The sequence below is a fragment of the Chiloscyllium punctatum genome, chromosome 2 (assembly GCF_047496795.1).
Source record: "Chiloscyllium punctatum isolate Juve2018m chromosome 2, sChiPun1.3, whole genome shotgun sequence".
Classification (NCBI taxonomy): Eukaryota; Metazoa; Chordata; class Chondrichthyes; order Orectolobiformes; family Hemiscylliidae; genus Chiloscyllium; species Chiloscyllium punctatum.
In genome coordinates, this window is record NC_092740.1 from 112,535,433 (window position 1) to 112,562,009 (window position 26,577).

The window sequence follows — 26,577 nt, forward strand, 5'->3', positions numbered from 1 at the left end:
GTTTGGATCAGAAATTGGCTAGCTGAAAGAAGACAGAGGATGGGTGGTTGATGGGAAATGTTCATCCTAGAGTTCAGTTATTAGTGGTGTACCGCAAGGGTCTGTTTTGGGTCCAGTGCTGTTTGTCATTTTTATAACTGACCTGGATAAGAGTGTAGAAGGACAGGTTAGTAAATTTGCAGGTGACACCAAGGTCAGTGGAATTGTGGATAGTGCCAAAGGACGTTGTGGATTACAGAGGGACAAAGATAAGCTGCAGAGCTGAGCTGAGAGGTGGCAAATGGAGTTTCATGCAGAAAAGTGAGAGGTGATTCATTTCGGAAGAAGCAACAGAAAGAGAGAGTACTGGGATAATGATAAGCTTCTTGGCAATGTAGATGAGCAGAGAGATCTCTGTATCCATGTATACAGATCCCTGAAAGTTGCCACCCAGGTTGATAGGGTTGTTAAGGCGGCATATGGTGTGTTAGCTTTTATTGGTAGAGCAATTGAGTTTTGGAAGCAGGAGGTTAAATTGCAGCTGTACAAAACTCTGGTGCGGCCACACTTGGAGTATTGCATACAGTTCTGGTCATTGCATTATAGGAAGGATGTGGAAGCTTTGGAAAGGGTTCAGAGGCGATTTACTCGGTTATTGCCTGGTATGGAGCAAAGGTCTTATAAGGAAAGGCTAAAGGACTTGAGGCTATTTTTGTTAGGGAGAAGTAGTTTGAGAGGTAACTTGATTGAAACATATAAGATAGTTAGAGGGTTAGATAGGGTAGACAGTGAGTGCCTTTTTCCTCAGATGGTGATGGCTAGCACAAGGGGACATAGCTTTAAATTGAGGGGTGATAGATATAGGACAGATGTCAAAGTAGTTTCTCAACTAAAAGTAGTAGGGGGGTGGAACGCCCTGACTGCAACAGTATTATGCTTGCCAAATTGAAGGGCATTAAAATGGTCATTGGATAAACATATGGATGAAAATGGAATAGTGTTGGATAGGTAGGCTTCAGTTTGGTTCCACAGATCGGTGAAACACGTAGGGCCGAAGGGCCTGTACTGCGCTGTAATGTTCTATGTAATACTTTGTCAAAAACCTTCTTGAAATCCGCTATACTTCATGACAGGTTTATGTTTTAACTCGTTTCTTTTAATTGAACTTAAAATAAGAATGCTATGAAACATGAGGAGGGTGTGAACTTGGGGAAATTCTGACCAAAAGCAAATCCCATGTGATCTATTGATTATGGAGACAGGAACCCAAATTTAAACTTACTCAAAATCAGGAGCACACAAAGCAACAGAGGGCTGGCCTTACTCCCAATTCACATTTGAGAGTCAGTCAGATCAAAGGAGACGGAAAAGAGTACCCTTTTGTATGCCAAGCCGAAGAAAATGACTGCTTCAGAGCTGGGTAGGGTGGTATCTATATTCAAGGATAGAAGGTTTGTGAAAAGTTAAGAGACCAGAGAATCACCAGATAGCACCTTACAATGTGTAGTCTAATTACATTGAAAGGGTTAAGCGAAGCAAAGTATTACTGTCCCTTTCACAATGCAGATTTTTGACTGTCTCTAGTCAACTCTCAGTTCCATGTGCTCCATTGCAATCGAAAGCCAGCTTAGAGTTGACCTCAGTGCTGTCTGAATCACCTAGGACTGCTCATCCCCAAAATATGCCACAGGCAGGTCAAGTAGGCTCATGGTGTGACATCAGTCACTCGCTTGTGCAAAAGAAGCCCTACTCTGAGGAGCTGCCAGCCAATTTGTTGAGCTAGCAGCTCTGACACTGCAGGATCTCAATTAGCTATCAGAATGGCAAAGTAAACTTAATATATTTGGCAAGACCCTCAGCTTAAAAAATAAAGTTAAAAATAACTATTTTGTTCGATTAATCTGTATTCCTTTTATTTTACTATATTACATTGATTCTGCATTGTAGGCTAATTAGTAAAATGATGTCACAGGATGAGCTTGCCAATTGGATACATAATTAGCTTAACGGCAGTAGACAGAGAGTGATGGTGGAGGGTTGTTTCGCGAACTGGAGGCTTGTCACCAGCAGTGTCCCACAGGTATCAGTTCTGGATCTTCTTTGTTTGTCATTTATATAAATAATTTGGACAAGAATATAGAAGGCGTGGTTAGTAAGTTTGCGGACAACACTAAAAGTGTTGGCATTGTAGACAGTAAAGAAGGTTTACGAAGATTACAGAGGGATCTTGATCAAATGGGTCAATGGGCTGCAAAATGACGAATGGAGTTCAATCTGGATAAATGCATGGTAATGCATTTTGGTAAACAAACAGAAGTAGGATTTACACAATTAATGGTAGGGCCTGAGGTAGTGTTGTAAACATAGGGATCTAGGTGTTCAGGTACATAATTATTCAAAGTTTGTATTACATACAGACAGGGCGGTTAAAAAGGCATTTTGTACACTTGGCCTTCATTGCTCAATCCTTTGCGTATAGTATTTGGGATGTCATGTTGAGGTTGTACAGGACATTGAAGAGGCCTCTTCTGGAATACTGTGTCCAGTGTTGGTTGCCCAGTTATAGGAAGGATATTATTAAGTTAGACTAGGCTCAGAAGAGATGTACTGCCCAGTATAGAAGGTTTAAGTTATAAAGAAATGATGGATAGGCTGGGACTGTTTTTCACTGGAGCGTAGGAGGTTGAGAAGCAACCTTTATAGAAATTTATAAAATAATGAGGGGTTATGCATAGTGTTAATGGCAGTTGTCTTTTCCCTAGGATGCAGGATTTAGATTAGATTAGATTAGCTACAGTGTGGAAACAGGCCCTTCAGCCCAACAAGTCCACACTGACCCGCCGAAGCGCAACCCACCCAGATCCATTCCCCTACATTTATCCCTTCACCTAACACTATGGGCAATTTAGCATGGCCAATTCACCTAACCTGCACATTTTTGGATTGTAGGAGGAAACCAGAGCACCCAGAGGAGATCCACGCAGACACGGGGAGAATGACTATGTGGAGTTTGCACAATCGCCTGAGGCGGGAATTGAACCCAGGTCTCTGCGCTGTGAGGCAGCAGTGCTAACCACTGTGCCACCATGCGATTTCAAGACTAGGGGGGCACAGTTTTAAGGAGAAAGGAGAGACATTTTAGAAAGACATGAGGGTCATTTTGTTTTTACACAGAGGGTGGTTCGCGTGTGCAATGAACTTCCTGAGGAAGTGGTAGATGTGGGTACAATTATAACACTTGAAAGATACTTTGATAAATACATGAATTGGAGAGATTTGGAGGTATATGAACTAAAAGCAGGCAGGTATGACTAGTTTAGTTTCGGATTATGCTCGGCATGGACTGATTGGACCGAAGAGTCTGTTTCTGTGTTACGAGCAGTGAATACAGTCTCTTATGCGACAGGCAGATTAAATACATGCTAGTTGACTAGCATGTGGGTCATGCCTGGTCAGTTTGAGAGAAAAACCCCAAGCTTCCAATAACCTATCACTTTAATTCTCTGCTCCACTCTGTCTGCAGACTACTTTACAGTTCTGCAGAAACATATTAACTCCTCCTCTAGAATCATCTTTTGCTTCTTAACTTGTGCCATCACCATCCATTGCTTCCTTGCACAGCATCTCTGAAATTGATAGGGGTTTACTGCTTTCAAATACCCTGTTTGTAAAAGGAGAGGAATGTCAACACTGCAAATAAGATATAGAGCAATCAGACATCCAAAACAAAGGGCTATAAGCAGGAAGTGTCATGCTGCCCGTCACATGGAATCTGTTTTTATCTACACACAATTATCTACCAAAGCTCCTGCATATTAAACTTGCTGCAATAGTTTTGCTTCCTTCCCATCAAAGTCTCAAATTTAATCTTGCATCTGTTTCATAGCTGTTTATTTGCCATTCTTTTATTAAACCATTCAATACTTAAGAATATATTTTCCACCAAAATCTCCCACTGTAATCTCCCTAGGGATCAGTTTGATTTTATATTTACATTGTTTCCTGTTGTTGTATAATCTTATATTGAAATTTTATACTCGCAGATGAATCAACAATAAAAACTGCCAAGGCACATCGCTCTACAAACAAGCAAGTAAATGAGTCGAGGATTCGAAACCTTGAGCAAATAGAAATATGAAAGGAAGATGACAGATTGTGAGGAAGTGCTGCTTTTAAGACAGAATAATGTGTCTTAGTAAGCAAAATGCAGAGGTTGATTTCTTCTGATTGCCACCCAAAAGCAAAAGTTGGAGAATTTCATGCAACATATAACTCATTAAATAATACATGTTTGAAACAATTCTCAGTCATAACAATGAACTAACAGTAAATTGACATATTTGCCACATAAATAAATCATAAGCTTTAATAGAAGTAGAGAACACTAGAAATATTCAACAAGTCAGATAGAAGGTGAGGGGAGAAACATACACTTTGGTTCATCACAATCTAAAACTTGTTCTTTGCTTTGTTCTACAGATGCTATCTGACCTGCAGCATTTTCAGGTCTGCTGTATTTGCATTTGTCATAAGATGTGAACATTTTACTTAGTTTTTAAACTTTTAAAGTGTTGACATCCATTTTTTGTATGGGATAAATGTATGAAATTTGGCAAATAAAGGTTATGCACTAGACTAGCTTTGAGTTTTGATTGTTTCCTGTTTTATAGCCAACAGCTGGCAAATGTGCCAAATGATTACAAATAAACATTCTGGAATATCTCAAGATGTCATAGATCTTAGTCACAGCTTTATTACATCTACAACTTAGCCAGGACGCCTCTGTTCTTACAAACTGCATAAATCTCCAATCTCTTTTCTCTCCAAAGTCATTTAAAGGGCTGTCATCTCCCAATCAGCACCCACATTTGAATCTCTAAAATCTGGTTTTCACCCACATCACAATATATCACCAGCCCGAACTGAAGGCAAAAATGGAATATTATGGAAGACCATGGCCTACTAGCCATCCTCATGCATCTTGACTTGTCTGTTGCCTTTGGGCACAGTTATTGCCATTGTCTTCCAATCCTCTTCACCTTTACTTGGATGATTGGGATTACCTTTGCTTGGTTTTATTCTAACCTATCCATGCAAAACTAGAAAATCTCCTGCAATTGTTTATTTTCTTGCCTTACCCAGAAGTTCCCCACGTCTTCCATGCATTCATCAAGACAATTTAAAAGGATGCTGATGTCAAGGAAACACAGTATGAGAGAAGTATACTGATTAGTTGACAAGCAGACTGCTTGGTAGAGGTGTTGCCTTGGACAATGTTAATTGTCAGTTAGTTTAAATTTTAAGCAAGGCAAGTTGGCTTTGATTATTCAAGACATTGCCCTGAGAAATAAACCCTATTTTGCTGAATGTGCCTGACTAGCCTGACTAAATTGCTTGTCAGTGAAATTCTTCAGGATTATTTAGCAAAAGCTGTCCAATAACTGAATCATATCTAATGTTGAATGATGTGTTTTATGTTCGCAAGTACAGGCGACTTTAGTACAGTCAGTATCTTGATTTCTTGATTGTTGTGACAAAGCTTTGACAAGGTGCATCCTATTTCATCAATAATCAATTTTTACAAAGAAAATAGAGATTAATTGCTATTCAACCAATGTAATTTCATGTAATGAAATCAAGGTGAATCATTTCAAATATAAACAAAAAGTGCTGAAACAAACTCATCATCAGGTCTGCCAGCATTTGTGGAGACAAAAATAAAGACCACATTTAGAATCTAAAGACTTTTCTTTCTTGGCTGCTCTCTCTCCTCAGATGCTGCTTGACCTCCTGAGTTTCACCATCATTGTTCTTACTTCAGATTTACAGCATCCGCAATATTTAGTTAAGATTTATCTGCAGTTAGGCTGCGATTACATTCCCAACAAACGGCAGGAGAGCAACATGTTGGAGGGGTTAAATGACAAACCCCTGTTACTTTGTATCATGCCAGTTTAAGAACATTTTTTTAAAAATCACAATTAACCTATATTTCCCTGATAAGTGCAGCATGATGCTGAAGAATACGAACCTACTTTTCATTGTTGAGGTCATGAGTGAAGTCAGGTGGCAACTATGTCTTTTAATTGAGACCAACTAGTTGATTGTAACAGTGGTCCAAACTGAACCCTTTCGGTGTTTCACCCTTATTGATACACTCATGATGACATCACATGTCAAGCTCAGCTGATCTTACTTTTATTTCTAACCTAACCTACAAGGCAAAAAAAAAATTTGAATGTCAGAATTAATTATAGAAAGCTGAATTTAAAGAATGACAGGTATGAAGAATGTGAATATATAATTGATTATATTGTTCAAACTGAACAAAATTTAGAATATTTTTCCTGAATACAAAGTTGATATGATTTCAGTCAGGTCTATTAAGCTTTTGGTCATCCAATAAACATTGGCTCTCTTGGACAGAAATCCAAGATTATTATCACAGCTTTACTGCAAAATGCACTCTCAAGTTTAACTCATTGACATAGTGTCCGTTTCCTATTCATGTATGGGGAGAAAACACAATGGCACATCACATTCACATTTCACTGCTTACTTTATCCACTGGATTATTCTGCTTTCATTTTAGTGATTGCTACTTGTCATGCGCTATGCATAGGTAATAGAGAAAAATATAGGGTTCTCTCGCAAACAATGACAAAGTGCAAACCTCCGCCACAGGGTGGAGGGGATGGAGTGATAAGCCTTGGAACTCCTTAGAAGCTGGAATTTCTTTCCCCTGAACATTACTACTCAACAACTATCAATAGCTTCATTCAATGTTTCTGATCCAAGATCTATATAGTGAAGGAAATAAGAAGGCGACTTATGTAGGAATCCATTATCTAGCCAAAATAAACATGGAGTATCAATTTATGGGATACATATTGCCAAATTTGTGTTGCGCTATGGTTAATATTGAATTCCCTTTGGCACAGATATTGCAGTTGTAACATGTACAAGTGCAAGTCATGTTAGAGCAGTTAATTTCCAACATACAAAGCATTTACCTCATCATAAAGGCTGCCACTGACATCGGCTCCATAAATTGGTGCTACAAAAGTCAAATTTTTCCAGTATTTACGTTCAAGATCTTCATAATCTAAGTGTCGAGGAGTACAGTATCTGTTTAAAAATAAAGGAAATCAATTCACAATTAAAGCAAATTTGCTAAAGCTATAAAAGTGCAGAATGTGTATTTCAATATTTTCGTACAGTGCCTAAAAATGGGCATCAATCCAGGCAGTGGACACAAAAGAACTGTGTGAACAAAATAAAAGTTTAGTTGCATTTCTTTTTACACTCCTCTTCCTTCCAAAGTTGGAGGAAGAATGGAATTCAGTTTGCTTTTCAGGAACAGCCTCAAAAAAATGCAAAAGCACCAAGTGATTAAGTACTGATTCCACTTGTACCAGAGTTGAAACTCTGCAACCACCTTATCTTGGGAGACTGATCTCTGATCAATTTATTTTCAGTCATACAAATATGAGCATTTTTGTAATGGTCAATTATTAGAAGAAACCCAGTTAATATTAATTGAGAAGAAAACAACATTATTGAACACTGCTATAGGTTGCATCATGCAAGAAATGCAAATCACCAAAGATCAGTCATATAACAGTTATGTAGGTGTCAGGCCTACAGACACTTGCTGTCTGTCCAAAGTAGAGTGAAAGACTATTTTCTCAGATAGCAGGTTATCCTAGTAACATAACTATTTTGAAAAAAAAATGCTTCATCAAGAACCCCAGGAATTGCATACAGAACCTTCTGTTGATGATGGGTGTCAGTTCAGATCATTGGACCTTCATGACCAGAAGGGTTAGTGTAACACAAAAATTTTTGAAGTCAGACACTGCAGATCAATCAGTAGGTGAAAATCTAGATCAAAAATATTACTTTTATTATGGGATATAACTTGGTGCCAATCTAACATGACAGACATGACTAATGCAAAAGTCAACCAACATCATAATAATTACACAAACACTTTCCCCAGACTTAAAGACTGAATGATATGCTTTCAAATTTCTACACAAGTAAGAAAAAGACAACTGAATTTGGCTAACGTTGAGAGAGAATGGACTAGGCCTATAGCATCAGAAAAAAAAAATGAATGAGAGGTATAGTCCAAGGACAACACAGTTAAACAACAATGTAAGGTCACAAAGTAGCATATCTTGGAATAAGTGAAAGTTCATCTTGAAAGAAGATCTGAAACTACATCTGTTCCAACCTGTCTGAAGGAAGAGGCATTGGAAAAGATCATGATGTGGAAATTCCAGTGTTGGACTGGGGTGTACAAGTTAAAAATCACACAACACCAAGTTATAGTCCAACAGGTTTATTTTGAAGTACAAGCCTTTGGAGCACTGTTCCTTCATCAGATACCAAGTGGGGCAGGATCATAGGACACAGAATTTGTAGTAAGAGATCATAGTGGAGCAGTAGTCCAAAAGCTTTTACAGTAGTCCCCCCCACCGCTGTACCCGTGAGGAATACGTTCCAGGATCTACCTTGGAAGCCCGAAACCACAGACAGGTGCAAACCCATTCATTTAGATGGGAAACGTACCTTCCCAGCAGCTTCCTGGTCCCTAGTTCTGGAACGTTCCTTTTTACATGTTCAGGCCGTGGTAAACCGCGGGTAACTGAAACTGTGGTAACCAAACCTGCGGATATGGGCAGTTGCCTTATACTTCCAAATAAACCTGTTGGACTATAACCTGGTGTTATGCGATTTTCATCTTTGTAAAAGTTCAGGAGAAAGTGTGGACTGCAGATGCTGGAGATCAGTGTCAAAAACGTGTGGTGCTGGAAAAGTACAGCAAGTCAGGCAGCATCCGAGGTACACGAGAATCAATATTTTAGGCCCTTCATCAAAAATGGGGTGTGTGTGTGTGTGTGTGTGTGCGCCGAGAGATAAATAGGAGAGTGGGGTGGGGATGGGGGTGGGAAGGTAGATGCAGGTGGGAGGTGATAATGATAGGTCGGAGAGGAGGGTAGAATGGATAGGTGGGTAGGACAATGAACAAGTAGGGCAGTTCAAGAGGGCAGTGCTGAGTTGGAGGCTTGGATCTGGGATGAGTGAGGGAGCAGAGAGAAGGAAACTGGTGAAGTCAATATTGATGCCATGTGATTGAATGATCCCAAGACAGAAGATGAGGCGTTCTTCCTCGAGTCATCGAGTGGATTGGATTTGGCGATGGAGGCGACCCAGGATTTGCATGTCCTTGGTAGAGTGGGAAGCAGAGTTGAAGTGAAGTGGTCAGCCACAAGGTGGTGTGGTTGTTTGGTGCGTGTGTGCCAGAGATGTTCTCTGAAACGTTCCTGTCTCCCAAATGTACAGGAGATCACATCGAGAGCAACAGACACAGTAGATGAGGTGTTTGGATGTGCAGGAAAATCTCTGCCAGATGTAAAAAGATGCTTTGGGGCCTTGGACGGAGATGAGGGGGGAGGGGTGGGTGAAGGTTTTACACCTCTTGCCATGAAGCTTAGAGTCACAGATCAGTACAGCATGGGAGCAGACCCTTCAGTCCAAATTGTCCATGCTGACCAGATATCCTAAATGAATCTAGTCCCATTTACTAGCATTTGGTCCAAATCCCTCTGAACCTTCCTATTAAAAGGCATCTGGATGGGGATATGAAATGTTGCAATTGTACCAGTCTCCACCACTTCCTCTGGCAGTTCATTCTATACACGCACCACCCTCTGTGAAAATGTTGCACTTGAGGTCTCTTTTAAATCTTCACCTCTCACCTTAAACCTGTGCCCACCAGTTTTGGACTCCCCCACCCTGGGGTAAAGATCTTGTCTATTCACTCTATCCATGCCCCTCATGATTTTAGAAACCTCTATAAGGTCACCCCTCAGTCTCTGACACTCTAGGGAAAACAGTCCAGCCTATTAAGCCTCTTCCTGTAACTCAAACGCCAAAACTTGGCAACATCCTTGTAAATCTTTTCTGAACCCTTTCAAGTTTCACAGCATCCTTCCTATAGCAATAAGACCAGAATTGCACGCAGTATTCCAAAAGTGTCCTAACCGATGTCCTGAACAGCTGCAACATGACCACCCAACTCCTATACTCAATGCACTGACCAATAGGGCAAGTATATCACCTTCCTCATTCCTGAAGAAGGGCTCATGCCCGAAACGTCGATTCTCCTGTTCCTTGGATGCTGCCTGACCTGCTGCGCTTTTCCAGCAACACATTTTCAGCTCTGATCTCCAGCATCTGCAGTCCTCACTTTCTCCATGTAAATCAAATGCCTTCTTCACTATTCTGTCTACCTGCAACTCCACTTTCAAGGAACTATGAACCTGCACTCCAAGGTCTCTTTGTGCAGCAACACTCCCCATGACCTTACCATTAAGTGTATAAATGCTGCCCTGATTTCCTGATCCAAAATGCAGGAACTCGTATTCATCTAAATTAAATTCCATCTGCCGCTTTTTGGTTCATTGTCCCACCTGCTCAAGATCCTGTTGTACTTTGAGGTAAGGTTCTTCACGTCCACGACATTTCTGATTTTGGTGTCATCTGAAAATTTAGTAACCATACCTCCTATGTTCACAGCCAAATAATTTATATAAATGATGAAAAGCAGTGAAGCCAGCACCGATTCTTGTGGTATACCACTGGTCATAGGCATCCAATCTGAAAAGCAACCCTCCAGCATCACCTTCTGTCTTCCACCTTCGAGCCAGTTCTGTATCCAAATGGCTAGTTCTCCATGTATTCTACATGATCTAACCTTGCTAACCAGTCTACCATGAGGAACCTTGTTGAATGCCTTACTGAAGTCCATATAGATCATGTCCACTGCTCTGCCCTCATAAATCCTCTTCATGACTTCTTCAAAAATCTCAATCAAGTTAGTGAGACATGATTGCCCATACACAAAGCCATGTTGACTATTCCTAAGCAGAACCTGCCTTTCCAAATACATGTAACCATCATATCAACATGAATATGCTCAAATCAGCACAGTCTGTTTTAGAAGCCTGTGTAGGTAGATATAGGTAGATTTGCAGGCACTGAATAAAACAAGTGAAGAGTCAATCTATCTCAATTGATTTTTCTTCAGACAATTACTATCTAGTTGCAGAGGTGTGGTTCAAGGTTAAATTTTATTTTGAAAAAACTTAATTTTCTAGAGAGATAGCTTCTCAGCAGGTGTTTCAACCTTGGTTTTCACACCCTAGGGTGCAATGTCACAAGGTATATTCTTGACTACTTGGTACCTCAAAGTTTCACGCCTCAATACCGGTTAAAATTTACCTGTAAAACAAATCGCTTGACTACCAAGAGAAAGCTGTTCTACACTAAAAGGTTTTCATTCAAATACTTGTTATCTTCCCAGCAAGCTTGAGGCAAGCATGAAAATTTAATTTTTGTTATGCTATTGCTCTATGATAAAGCTTTTAAGTTCAAAGATGCCATGCACATTGAAAATTGAGGTAACGCTGTGTTGATAAGTCTAGATTTGGTTAGGATTGAGCCCTCCACTACCATCTGATGAAGGAGCGTTGCTCCGGAAGCTAGTGTGCTTCCAATTAAACTGTTGGACTACAACCTGGTGCTGTGTGATTTTTAACTTTGATAAGTCTAAGTATCTCTACTAATCCATGAATAAACCAAAGAACTTTTGAGGCTCTGCCATATTCATAATCATCATTAAATGGTTGCGTTATTTAAAATACATTGCTCATGCTTAAAAGTTCGGCAACATTTGAGTCAAAAATATTACTAAATCATGTGGAAATTTCAACAAAGGAAATTCTCTAAACTTGAAGTCCAAAATCCCCTTGCAAATTTTTGCTGATATAGAATGAAATTACAAACAGAAGTTCTATTGAATGACCTGTTTTTCTTTTATCTTCTTATCACTTAAAATGATAAAGGCCAGCTGGCCCTTCAACCCAGCACTGACATTCAATATTCATCATATTTACACAACTTCCCCATAGTAACCCAATATCCTTCAATTCCCTTACTATCTAAAAGTCCATCAAATTGTGTTGTGGACATACTCAAATGAACATCCACAATTGACCTGGTACAATTTCAAAATTTGTAAAGAACAAAACTTGCAAGCATTGTGAACAGCGAGGTGGACAGTGCTAAACTTCAAAAGAACATAGGTTGGTGAAATGTAAGGACAAGTGGGAAATGAAATTTTATAGTGATGTATTTTCACACAAAATAAAGGGTACAATCATAAACTGGGTCCAATATCAATTAAACTTGAGCGTGTATGTGCCCAAATCACAGGTGGTGCAGCAAGTTAAGAGTACAGTTAATAAGGCACATGGAATCATAGAAAATAGAATCATAGAACCTTAATGTGGAAGCAGGCTATGCAGTCCATCAAGTCCACACTGACCCTCCAAACAGTATCCCACCCAGACCTACCCCCCCCCCCCCCCCCCCATTCTATCCCTATACCCTGCATTTCCCATGGCTAACCCACTTAGCCTGCACATCCCTGGACACTATGGGCAATTTAGCATGGCCAATCCACATAACCTACACATTTTTGGACTATTGGAAGAAACCAGAGCCCCTGGATTAATGGACTTTAAAAATGGGGAGTATGATACAAAAGCAAGGGGATTATGGCAAACCCATATCAGACACTGGTTCACCGTCAACTGCATCCAATTCTGGACACACAGGGTGCAGAATAGATTTGCAAGGATTATTCCAGAATGAGGAACTTTAGTTGCATGGATAAATTGGAGAAGTTAACACTATTCTCCTTGATGAACAGAAAACTGAGAGGATACATAAGAGAGTTTCAAGATCGTAAGGGCTCTGAGTAGAGTGTACAGGGAGAGACTGTACCCTTTATGATGGTTGACAAAAGCAGCAAAAGTAAAGTGATTTTTTTTTAAAAATACACAAACTGTTAGTAATCTACAGATTCTAAGAATGGTTCCAGAAATGAAAGATGTGTTAAAGAAGAAGCAGTTGAATATTCTAGGTCTATACTTGATGGAGTTTAGAAGGATGAAGGAGGATCCCATTCAAACTTGCAGAATATTCAGAGGGATGGATAGAATGGACATGAAGGAGATAGTTCCACAAGTAGGAGAAACTAGGATCTGAGGGCACAGCCCCCAAGAATAGGGACGATCCTTAAGAATTGAGATTAGGACAAATTTCTTCAGCCAGAAGGGATAAATCTGTGGAACAACTTGCTGCAGAAGGCTCTGGAGGCAAAGCTATTGAGTGTATTTAAGAAGAGATAGGTTCTTAATTAGTAAGGAGATCAAGGGTTATGAGGAGGATACAAGATAATGATGTTGAGAAACATGTCAGCCATGATTGAATTTGGTGCAGAGTTAATGAGCCAAATGACCCAATTGTGCTTCTATATCTTATGGTCTTTGCAACTACTTTAATAATATATTCCAGCATTGTGCCTATTAGTGCTGGCAAACTAGTCTTTACATAGAACATAGAACATAGAACATTACAGCGCAGTACAGGCCCTTCGGCCCTCGATGTTGCGCCGATCAAAGCACACCTAACCTACACTAACCCACTATCCTCCATATACCTATCCAATGCCCGCTTAAATACCCATAAAGAGGGAGAGTCCACTACTGCTGCTGGCAGGGCATTCCATGAACTTACGACTCGCTGAGTGAAGAACCTACCCCTAACATCAGTCCTATATCTACCCCCCCCTTAATTTAAAGCTATGCCCTCTTGTAATAGCTGACTCCATACGTGGAAAAAGGTTCTCACTGTCAACCCTATCTAACCCCCTAATCATCTTGTACACCTCTATCAAGTCACCCCTAAACCTTCTTTTCTCCAATGAAAACAACCCCAAGTGCCTCAGCCTTTCCTCATAGGATCTTCCTACCATACCAGGCAACATCCTGGTAAACTTCCTCTGCACCCGTTCCAGTGCCTCCACATCCTTCCTATAGTATGGCGACCAAAACTTCACACAATATTCCAGATGCGGCCGCACCAGAGTCTTATACAACTGCAGCATGACCTCAGGACTCCGGAACTCAATTCCTCTACCAATAAAAGCCAGTACGCCATATGCCTTCTTCACTGCACTATTTACCTGGGTGGCAACTTTCAGAGATCTGTGTACATGGACACCAAGATCCCTCTGCTCTTCCACACTACCAAGTATCCGACCATTAGCCCAGTACCCCATCTTTTTGTTACTCTTACCAAAGTGAATCACCTCACACTTAGCTACATTGAACTCCATTTGCCACCTTTCTGCACAGCTCTGCAGCTTCTCTATATCCCGCTGTAACCTGCCACATCCTTCCTCACTGTCTACAACTCCTCCGACTTTTGTATCGTCCGCAAACTTGCTCACCCAACCTTCTAACCCTTCCTCCAGGTCATTTATAAAAATGACAAACAGCAATGGTCCCAAAACAGATCCTTGCGGAACACCGCTAGTGACAGCACTCCAAGATGAACCTTTGCCATCAACTACTACCCTCTGTCTTCTTCCAGCCAGCCAATTCCTAATCCAAACCTCCAACTCACCCTCAATGCCATATCTCTGTATTTTCTGCAGTAGCCTACCATGGGGGACCTTATCAAACGCCTTACTAAAATCCATATATACCACATCTACCGCTTTCCCCTCATCTATCTCCTTAGTCACCTTCTCAAAGAATTCAATAAGGTTTGTGAGGCACGACCTGCCCTTCACAAAACCATGCTGACTATCCTTGATCACATTATTCTTATCCAGATGTGCATAAATCCTATCCCTTACAATTCTCTCTAAGACTTTGTCCACAACAGAAGTGAGACTCACTGGCCTATAGTTACTAGGATTATCCCTACTCCCCTTCTTGAACAAGGGAACCACGTTTGCTAGCCTCCAGTCCTCCGGCACTACTCCTGTAGACAAAGAGGACACAAAAATCAAGGCCAATGGCTCTGCAATCTCCTCCCTTGCTTCCCAGAGAATCCTAGGATAAATGCCATCAGGCCCAGGGGACTTATCTATTTTCACCCTTGCCAGAATTTCCAACACCTCTTCTCTACATATCTCAAAGCCATCCATTCTACTTATTCGTGCCTCAGTATTCATATCGACAACAATGTCCTGTTCCTGAGTGAATACTGACGAAAAGTATTCATTCAGTGCCTCCCCAATCTCTTCAGCCTCCACACGCAACTTCCCATTACTATCCTTGATTGGACCTATTCCTACCCTAGTCATTCTTTTATTCCTAACATACCTATAGAAAGCCTTAGGGTTTTCCCTAATCCTACCAACTAAGGACCTTTCATGTCCCCTCCTTGCTGCTCTTAGCTCTCTCTTCAGGTCCTTCCGGGCTACCTTATAACTCTCAATCGCCCCTATTGAACCTTCACGCCTCATCTTTACAAAGGCCGCCCTCTTCCATTTAACAAGGGATTCCAATTCCTTATTAAACCACGGCTCCCTCACACAACCCTTTCCTCCCTGCCTGATAGGTACGTACTTATCAAGGACACTCAATAGTTGCTCCTTGAACAAGTTCCACATATCAATTACACTCTTGCCTTGGAATCTACTTTTCCAATCCACACATCCTAAGTCATGCCTCAACGCATCATACTTTCCCTGCCCCCAGCTATAACTCTTGCCCTGTAGTACACACTTATCCCTCTCCATCACGAGAGTAAAAATCACCGAATTGTGGTCACTGTCCCCAAAGTGCTCACCTACCTCTAGTTCTAATACCTGGCCTGGTTCGTTACCCAGAACCAAATCTAGTATGGCATCACCTCTTGTTGGCTTATCGACATATTGTGTCAGGAAACTCTCCTGCACACATTGCACAAACACTGACCCATCTAACGAACTTGAGCTATAGCTTTCCCAATCAATATCAGGAAAGTTAAAGTCTCCCATAACAATCACCCTATTACTGTCACTCTTCTCCTGAATCATCTTCACAATCCTTTCTTCAACGATTCTAGGACTATTAGGAGGCCTGTAAAAGACTCCTAACAGGGTGACCTCACCTCTCCTATTCCTAAGCTCAACCCAAACTACCTCAGATGGCAAATCTTCGTCCATCTTCCTTTCCACCGCTGTAATACTATCTTTGACAAGCAAAGCCACACACCCCCCTCTTTTTCCCCCACCTCTGACCCTACTAAAACATTTAAACCCTGGAACCTGCAACAGCCAATCCTGTCCCTGATCTAGCCATGTCTCCGTAATAGCCACAACATCGAAGTCCCAGGTACCAACCCACGCTGCAAGTTCACCTACCTTATTTCGTATACTTCTGGCATTAAAGTATACACACTTCAAGCCACTCTTCTGTTTACAGGCACCCTCCTTTAAGATTGATGCCATATTCCTAACCTCCCTACACTCCAGGTCCTGCACCCTAAAGCTACAGTCTGGGTTCCCATGCCCCTGCAGAGTTAATTTAAACCCCCCCTAAGAGCACTAGCAAACCTCCCCCCAAGGATACTGGTGCCCCTCAGGTTCAGGTGCAGACCATCCTGTTTATAGAGGTCCCACCTTCCCCAGAAAGAACCCCAGTTATCCAAGTACCGAAATCCCTCCCTCCTGCACCATCCCTGTAGCCACGTATTTAACTGTTCTCTCTCCCTATTCCTCGACTCTCTATCACGTGGATTTAGTGTCATGTTTTCTTTTTTCCTCCTGTCTTAAATAGCAGGATAATGTTTACTACTTTCCAATGCTTGAGGTGTGCTGGACTATATGGAAACTAGAAAAATCAAAATCAATGCATCAACTATCTCTTCAGTTACCTTGTACAAAACCCTGAAAATGCAGGTTATCAATTCCAGAGAAATTCTGACCACACTGTCCCATGAAAGAAATATTCATGGAAAATTACTTATGCATATTTAAATTCCTCATTGGTTCCTCATTATCTCCAGACTTTTTTAGTCATTTAACATGAAGGTGGACACTAATTATTGTTCGATGTTTCTGTCATTTCATTATTGGCCAATATAACTTTAATTGACTCACATTAATTTTTATATTTTCCTATTTACATAACAACAGGAACAATCATAATTTGTTTCATGTAACTTGCCAGTGTATTGTATTATCTTTGCTCATTCTTCACCAATTTCATAGACGTTCTTTGCTGAATTCAGCAAATCTCAGGCTGATTACATTTCACAAAATTATAAGTCTCTTCTTTTGATCAAATGCTTTTTATGAATACTTGGACTATGGTCAACTAATTAGTAAAGTTAGGTCACGTGTGATTCAGGGTGAGCTTGCCAATTGTATACATAATTGGCTTAACAGCAGGATAGAGAGTAATGGTGGAAGGTTGCTTTTCGGACAGGAGGCATGCGACCAGTGGTGTTCCACAGAGATCGGTTCTGGGTCCTCTTTTGTTTGTCATTTAGATAAATTATTTGGATGACAATATTGTAGGCATGGTTAGTAAGTTTGCAGACGATACCAAAATTGGTGGCATTGTAAACATTGAAGAAGGTTTACAGAAATTACAGAAGGATCATGATCAAATGTGTCAATAGGCTGAAAAATAGCAGATGGAGTTCAATTTGGATAAATACAAGGTATTGGCTTTTGGTACAACAACCAAGGGCAGGGCTTATACAATTGATGGTAGAGCCTTGGATAGTGTTGTAGAACAGAGAGATCTAGGGGTTCATAATGCTTTGAAGTTTGTGTTACATGTAAATAGGGTGGTTAAAAAGGTATTTGTCACCCTTGCCTTCATTGCTCAGTCCTTGGAGTACAGGAATTGGGGAATCATGCTGAAGTTGTACAGGACATTGGTGAGACCTCTTCTGGAATACGGTGTCCAGTTCTGGTCACCCAGTTATCGGAAAGATGTTATCAAGCTGGAGGGAGTTCAGAAGCGATTTACCCGGATGTTGCCAGGTATGGAAGATTTGAGTTATAAAGAAAGGCTGGATAGGCTGGCACTTTTTTCACTGGAGCGTAGGAGGTTAAGAGGTGACCTGATAGAAGTTTATAAAATAAAGAGGGGTATACATAGAGTTGATGGTAGTTGCCTTTTCCCCAAGATGGTGAATTTCAAGACTGGGATATATTCTTAACGAGAGAGGAGAGAGATTTAGAAAAGACAGGAGGCAAATTTTTTTTAAAGAGGGTGGTTCACGGGTGGAATGAACTTCCTGAGGAAGTGGTGGATGTGGATACAATTACAACATTTAAAAGATATTTGGATAAATACATGAATAGGAAAGGTTTGGAGAAATACAGGCCTGGATCAAGTAGGTGGGACTAGTTTCATTTGGGATTATGTTCGGCATGGACTGGTCGGGCCAAACAGTCTTTTTCCGTGCTATATGACTCTATGTTATGATGCTGCTTGTAAGTGTCAAGGAACAATGTGAAGGATCTTAACACACTGATAAACCTACTTGACTTGTCCGAAACTTTGCTGACAGCAGAAAAGGTGGAACAACACCATCTTCCACGAATTTAACTTGGCCCTTGGCAACCCGATGACATCTGACTTTGACTCCTGCCCAGCTTTGCATTACTAGATCAATAATTTCAATTTTCCATTACTATCATAACTCATGAAAATATGTCTGAATAGATATGATCATTTAATTGCCACCCTTCACAGGACCTGAATACTTTAAGGTACTGTACACATTCAATTCCAATTGGCTATTGCAGTTTCCTCTTCCACCGACAATGGTATTCCACAATTCCAGTATCTGACTTACAAAGTAGTGGAATTTCCACATTTTGTTTTTACACCAGAGACAATGCCATAATGGTAATTGCACTGATCTGCAATCTAGTGGTCAATGTCCTGATGACAAAGTTGAATTCCCACCACTGCAACCTGTTAAATATTAATTCAATCATAATTCAAGAACTAAAGGCTTGTCTCAGTAACAACATTGCCATGGTTGCCTGGTTCATTAAGAATGTTAAGGAAAAAAATCCTGTCATCACAGCAAAACCCCAGCAACAGGGTTAATTCTTAACCGCTCTCTGAAAGGCCCAGCAAGCCACTCAGTTGTACCAAAGCCATTTGAGAAATGCCAGTAAAGCAAGGAAACCACATAGAATGGACTACCTAGCACTACCCTGGGTACAGTCAGTTCTGCTATAAAGTGGTTGTCCCGTTCTCATACAATCCCATGTTACAGGAAAATTGCCTCATTGCAGCATCATTTAAACTAATGGGGCCAGATTGCATTAAACCCAATATACAATTTAAAAGTTCACACTTTAAAAACGGTGTTCCCAGTTTGTCAATCACATTATGGTGAATTTACATTAACGATATGTGCATTAGAACAGAACAACCCGTACCCAAAAAAAAACAGGCCGAAACCATCCAGACTTGGAACAACATAGCTGTTCATTTAGTGTTTCGGGGTCAAAATACCAGAACTCTATTTTTAACAGCATTGTGGGTATCCCTGCACCTCTCGGACTGTAGCAGTTCAAGAAGGCAGCCCAAAACTCCAGCAGCTCTCAACACTTTCTCAAGGGAAATTAGAGCTGGGCAATAAATATTAGTCTAACTGGCGATGCCCACTTACCATGAAAGAATTTTAAGAACTTGTAAGAAAAGAAAGCTAGGAACCAGAGAGCTGAACAACAGCTGTGAACTAGTGAACTGAAGTAACTAAGCATCTCTTGACTTCATGTTTTATCATATTCATACTAGTCAGATCATAAACTTCGTCACAAGAAAATTTCTTGTCTGCCTAGCAGCACCAACCACTCTCCAGAAAATGTCAATCTGGAAGGTTCTCAACTGATACAATGCATCTCAATTGGAAAACACGAAGAACAATAAATAGAAAAGCCACAGTCAACTACAGCAAAATATAAAGTCAGTATCAACCAAAATATAAATTGGAATTGAATTTCATTATGCAATAACAGCATTTCAGCAAGCCAGATTGAGTAATAAAGTGAAAAAACTCATGGTAACTTCTGGTTAACAGTTATGCATCAAAATAGTCTAACATATAAACCAATGAATCGAATATACTTTATTGCAAAATCATGCTGAGCAAAGTGGAGAGTGCACTATCTAAGCACAGGCAATTGCAGATTGTTCCTTTTGTACTCCCTATATTAGTTTAAATGTAAAAATTAAAAAGGTTTTGCACTAATGAATGAAACATCTTCCTGAAAAACCTTCCAATGCTTCACAGATTTATCATGCAGCTGATGCATCACATCAGAGTACTATCAACTGTGTTGTTAGGTAGTTTTGCAGCAATAAACAGCTTGCAACTGCAGAATAGTTGAAACTGAGCTTTTTCAAGGTAGTGCACTGAAACGCAAACTTTAAGCAGAGTGCAGCCTAAATGAAGCTTGTTTAAAAAGTAGATCTTGCACACAGCATTTTCTCTGAATTTCCTTGATATTGAAGTCTCAGCACATGGAACAATATACACTCCAAGTTAGACTTACTTATCATTGTTGGCCAAGCATTTGAATTCCTTTACTGTCAATGGCTTTTTCTGTATGTTGTATTGGGTAAAGAGACCAGACTGCCCAGTGACCATTTGTTGAATTGGAGCAGGAATAACCAAACTGTCAATGTTATCATAATTTCTTCTAGGTTTCCAATCTTTTGGTGGAATCACCTGTGCAAAACAAAAATGAAACATAAAGAAGTAACCCTATGTATAATGTATTAACAATATTTGTAAACAACAGGCACATTTTCAATCTCAATTCCTAATTATACTTCACAGTAATTGAGTCACAGGCAGTACATTTATTAACAGTTAGAATAGCAAGTTTTATCCAATGATTTGCTAATACTGAATCAGCGGAATTTGATTTTTTTTTAAATCAGATGTACCAATATACCTTTAGATAATGGTAAATGGGAAGGATGAAGTGAAGAAAAGAAAATCAAGGAAGAAAATCATTTTAGAAACAACTCGAAAAACAGTCATACATATTTCAGCATGGATATAAACTCAGATCATTTTCTTCTTAGAGTCATACAGCATGGAAACAGACCCTTCAGTCCAACTCATACATGCCAATCAAACTAAACTAGTCCCATTTTCCTGCATATGGTCTACGTCCCTCTAAACGTTTTCTATTCATGTACTTGTTCAAATGACTTTTGAATGTTGTAACTGTACCTGCAACTCCCACTTTCTCTGGCAGTTCTTTCCACATACAAACCACTCTCCGTGTGAAAACATTGCCCTGCAAGTCCCTTTTAAATCATTCTCCTCTCACCTTAAAAATATGCCCCAAGTTTTGAACTCACCTACCCTAGGGAAATGAGCTTCGCTATTCACCTTATCCATGCCCTTTATGACTTTATAAACCTTGACCTCCTCAGCTCCAGTGAAAAAAAGTCCCAGCTTATCCAGCCTCTTCTTATAACTCAGACCCTCCAATCCCAGCAAGATCCTGATAAACCAGGATTTCTGAACCCTCTCAAATTAATCCATCCTACAGCAGGGTGACCAGAACTGGACACAGCACTGCCAAAGTAGCCTTACCAACAACCTGCACAACCACAACATGATGTCCCAACTCCTATACTCAATAGTCTGAGCAATGAAGGCAAGCACGTTAAACGCCTTCTTAACCACCCTGTCTACCTACAACGCAACTTTCAAACTCACATTCCTGGACGTCACAGTCAAAAGAAAGGACAACAGAGAAGTACAAACCTGCATATACAGAAAACCGACAAACACTGACCAAATACTTAACTACACCAGCAACCATGCCAACACACACAAATGAAGCTGTATCAGAACACTATTCCAACGAGCCACATCACACTGCAGCACAGACGAACTTCAGAAAACAGAGGAGAACCACCTATACAACGTATTCAAGAAGTACGGATACTCAAAAAAAAATACAGTCTGCAGATTCCTCAAGGACAAACCATGACAAACAGACCAAACACAGCCAGAAACCCTAACCACCTTACCATACATCAAAGTTTCAGAAATGACAGCCAGACTACTAAGACCCCTCTGAATCCTAGTAGCACACAAACCCACCAACACTCTCAAACGAAAACTAAAACTTCAAAGACCCGGTACAACCCATGGACAAAACCAACGTCATCTACAAAATTCCATGCAAGGACTGCCACAAACACTACGTAGGACAAACAGGAAGTTAGCTAGCCACTAGGATACACAAACACCAGCTAGCCACAAAAAACCACGACCCTCTCTCCCTCGTAGCCCTACACACAGATGAAAAAAAAAACCATCATTTCGACTGGGACAACACATCTATCCTGGGACAGGCTAAGCAAAGACATGCCAGAGAATTCCTAGAGACCTGGCACTCCAACCACAATGCCATAAATAAACACATAGATCTAGATGCCATCTATCAACCCCTCAAAAAACGAACAGGAAATGACATCACCACAAACCCCAGGAACCCCATCCAGGAGAAAGATATAAATAGAAAGCAGGAGACAACAGCTTCGCTTCACTTGGAGGTCGCCACTGATGATGTTACCTAGCCAGGTAATGAAACATCTGGTTATCAAACCTACAGCTCAGCGAGCAAACCAACACCCTAAACCTCAACCTGACCTACAAACCTTGCAAAAGAACTTTCCCTGGGGTTCTACACAGGGATGTACCCTAAATCCCCGCTTCCCCAGAGAAGCTCTCTATCATTGTCCTGTACAGAAGAAAGCTGGAACTTGTCAATAAGTTGCAATAAAAGATGTGTGAGAGACTCGCCTCTCCCCAAAGGCAGCAGCAGTCTTACTGTTGGTGTCCAGTCTGGCTGTGTGGGGGGGGGGGGGGGGAGGTGTATGGAGATGGCAGACGGGGTCTGGTTTGGACAGGGTTGGGGGCAGCAGGGTGAACAGAGGTGGGTTTAGAAGGAGTTGGGGCGTGCTGGTCTGGACGGATATGGGAGCGGGGGGCAGGGCTGACAGGCGGATAGGGGTGGGTTTAGACAGGGTTTGGAGTGGGATTGGGTGGAGTTGGGGACGGACAGGGGCAGGCGGGTTTGGATGGGGTTGGGGGGACGACCAACAAGGAGGAAGGGTGGGATCGGACGGCGGGGTGCAGATAGGGCGGGGTTGGAGGCAGACAGAGGACAGACAGAGGGCGGAGATTGGATGGGGAGTGTAGATGGGGACAGGGTTAGACAGAGTTGGGTGTGGTGGGGGGGGCGGGGGGCAGGCTTCAGCAATGCTGCAGGTCCCTTACACACAAGTGTGCCACTGCTCAGAAACAAACCCTGAGACAGAGAGAGGGAGCAAGGCAGGCAGAGCAAGGAAAAAGGGAACTTCGGAAAACTCTGAGCCCCAGGAGGAGAGGCATTGAATCAAATAACCGAATAATCAATTATCTGAACGAAATAATGCCCGCCCATCTTATTTGAATAATCGAGGTTCCTCTGTATATAAATGAATTGTATGATGATATAAGTTGAGGTAGATTCTAAGATATGAAGGCAAATGAAGGACCAAACATAAGTGGCATCAGAGGTAAAGAATGCTTTGAAAGTGATGAGTATAGAAAAAGCTCCAGGCATAAATGAAGTAACAACAAAACATTTAAAATCCCTTGGACAAACTGAATTAGAATGATGACGGAAATTTGCAATTATATACATGCCAAAGGATATATTCCAAATAACTCGAGGCATTCATTATTTAAGTTACTTAACAAACCTAAAGCATTGGAACGCAATCATTTCAAAATGCTAACTTCCATGAATTATTGGATTAAAATGATCTGGAAAATTACAATAGCAAGAAGCAAATTTGAAACAAAAGTTGATGAAACACAGTCTGGATTTACAACTATAATAAGAATGAGAGGGGAAATACTTAATCATAAATATCCAGAAGTAAACAAGAATACTTAAATATGCTTCACAGGCTATGAAAAGGTATTCAGTTGCATACATCATCTGAAGTTAATAGCCATGTCATAGAAATGTGACACTGGCATTAAATATCAAGAGCCTATATTGGGACTTAGTAGTGACTGACTGTCCGTCTAGAAGAGGGACAAGAAAGTATGTTTCAAGTGAAGACAGAAGTACCAGAGGGCTGAGTATTGTCACCAAAATTATTCAATCTGTACACAGAATAAATATTCAGAGATTAAAGAAGTACTTCCAGAAGTAAATACTGGAGGTAAGAACATGAACTCACATACATGATCCATTGTTACAGGAAAATCAGAAGAGGACCCATGAAATATCATAAATCAAATAAAATCTGGAAGTTTGAAAAAGGGAATGAGTGTTAATACCAAAGAAAAATAAGCAATGATAGAAGGAAAATATTAGAAGAGCTACTTCCTATACTCATCACTTCCAAAGCATTCTTTGCCTCTGATACCATTTATGTATGTTTGGTCCTTCATTTGCCTCCAAATCTTAGATTCTACATCAATTTATATCATTATACAATTCACTTCTATATTGTGTTTAAATTTTACAAATGATACCTTTCAAACAGTATTCTACCATCTTTGTCTTCTATACACCATAGAAGAGGAACAGAGGGATCTTGGGGTCTATGTACATAGATCTTTGAAGGTTGCCACTCAGGTGGATAGAGTTTGTAAGAAGGCCTATGGAGTATTATCATTCATTAGCAGAGGGATTGAATTCAAGAGTCGTGAAGTGATGTTGCAGCTGTACAGGACTTTGGTTAGGCCACAGTTGGAGTACTGTGTGCAGTTCTGGTCACCTCACTTTAGGAAAGATGTGGAAGCTTTGGAGAGGGTGCAGAGAAGATTTACCAGGATGTTGCCTGGAATGGAGAGTAGGTCGTACGAGGATAGGTTGAGAGTTCTCGGCCTTTTTTCGTTGGAACGGCGAAGGATGAGGGGTGACTTGATAGAGGTTTATAAGATGATCAGAGGAATAGATAGAGTAGACAGTCAGAAACTTTTTCCCCGGGTACAACAGTGTTACAAGGGGACATAAATTTAAGGTGAAGGGTGGAAGGTACAGGGGAGATGTCAGGGGTGGGTTCTTTACCCAGAGAGTGGTGGGGGCATGGAATGCGCTGCCCGTGGGAATGGTAGAGTCAGAATCATTGGCGACCTTTAAGCGGCATTTGGATAGGTACATGGATGGGTGCTTAATCTAGGTTAGAAATTCGGCACAACATCGTGGGCCGAAGGGCCTGTTCTGTGCTGTATTGTTCTATGTTCTATGTTCTATATTGTCACACTAGAACAAGTATTTAGGTCAATTTATAACAGAAGATAGCAGATGTGATACAGAAGTTAGAAAGAGGATAAAGATAGCCTGACATAATTTTGCAAAGATTAAGGCTGTGCTTACCAATAAGCAAATACAAACTTGCAGCAAAGAGAAAGAGCCACAAATTGCAACCTTCTATCCAGAAACCTGAGCAATGAACAAAGATCTGTGGAAGAGAAGTCCTTTAACATGTGGATGCTAAGAGGTATGTTAAAAATTCCATTTACAGATCATAATGTGAACAAAAAGGTGCTTGAAATTACCAAAGCAAAGAAACTCATGTGACATCCAGGAAAAAAAGCCAAGATTATGGGCATTTGGTCAAATCTAAAAATCTGGAGATTTCTCCAACAACACAGAGTGTAAGGTAGCAGAAAGAGGGATCAACGTAGGCATAGATAAATAACAGATATTACTGAGCATTCATACACAAGCTTCAGTGGAAGTGTTAAGATGGTGCAAGACAGACAAGTGGTTCTCCTGATCAGAATAGCTGCAAGAAGCAGCAACACAGAGTGAAGGAATTTGGGGAGTGGGCAGTAAGATGCAATGAGGCTAAAGAGTAACCATGGTCATATTGAATACATACTGAATGGAGCAGGTTCAAATGGCCACATAGTCCACTCGAACATTATTTTTAATTAGTAATTCATTGACTCTCCTAATATAGAAATTTTTAAGAAATGTTCTTCAAACTAATCAATACATAAATAGTTATTTTAACTATCCAACTGGAAAAGTTCTGGTAAAGCCAATCATCAGTATTAAAGCTACAATCAAGAGATAAGAGCAGGACAATGTTTCCTTCAAACGTTACTAGGTACAACTCCGTGATATACAACAAAAGTGATTGTGATAGTGGAACTCGGTCCTTCCCCCATCACTACTATCATTTTTTACATAAACGCACCAGTTTTTCTCATTTTAAAACAATGCACAGTACTGGTCAGTGATGATAGTGTCAGGGAGAGAAGAATGCATGAATGGAGCACCAACCATTGATGAATAAACAGTGAAATGACAAAGTAACAAGGAAACTGAGTCAAATATATTTATGTCCAAGTTTCAGGAACATTGTATGAAATACTTTAATCAATTTTAATTACCTCTATTCCAAAAGATCTCTCTCCGAAACAATTTCCTTTGAGAATACAACACTCAATTTAATTTGGTATCATTATAACCCAGACTGTGATTTTGATGCTTGCCAAAAAGGCAAAGAAATTAAATGCTCCCAATGCTGATCTAGAAAGAATTTGTATTTATACATCACCTTTAATGTGGCAAAGAATCCCAAGATATTTCCCAACAGCATTAACAAAATTTTGAGACCAATCCAAATCGAATGCACAATCCCTTATCCAAAATACTTGGGA

The 26,577-nt window shown here is 40.5% G+C and overlaps 1 protein-coding gene across 6 annotated transcripts in view; it reads right to left on the reverse strand.

The window, feature by feature from the left end:
• Positions 1-26,577, reverse strand: part of LOC140487885 (lysine-specific demethylase 4C-like) — a 427,159-nt gene that overhangs the window by 359,642 nt on the left and 40,940 nt on the right. For all 6 annotated transcript variants that reach the window (XR_011962962.1, XM_072587280.1, XM_072587271.1 and 3 more), the window contains 2 exons: positions 20,426-20,601; positions 6,993-7,107 (listed from right to left, as the gene is read on the reverse strand). Coding sequence is in view for 5 of the 6 variants with exons in the window: in XM_072587280.1 (XP_072443381.1) it covers positions 6,993-7,107; positions 20,426-20,601 (291 nt within the window). In the remaining variant the exon portion in view is untranslated. The remainder of the gene's footprint in view (positions 1-6,992; positions 7,108-20,425; positions 20,602-26,577) is intronic.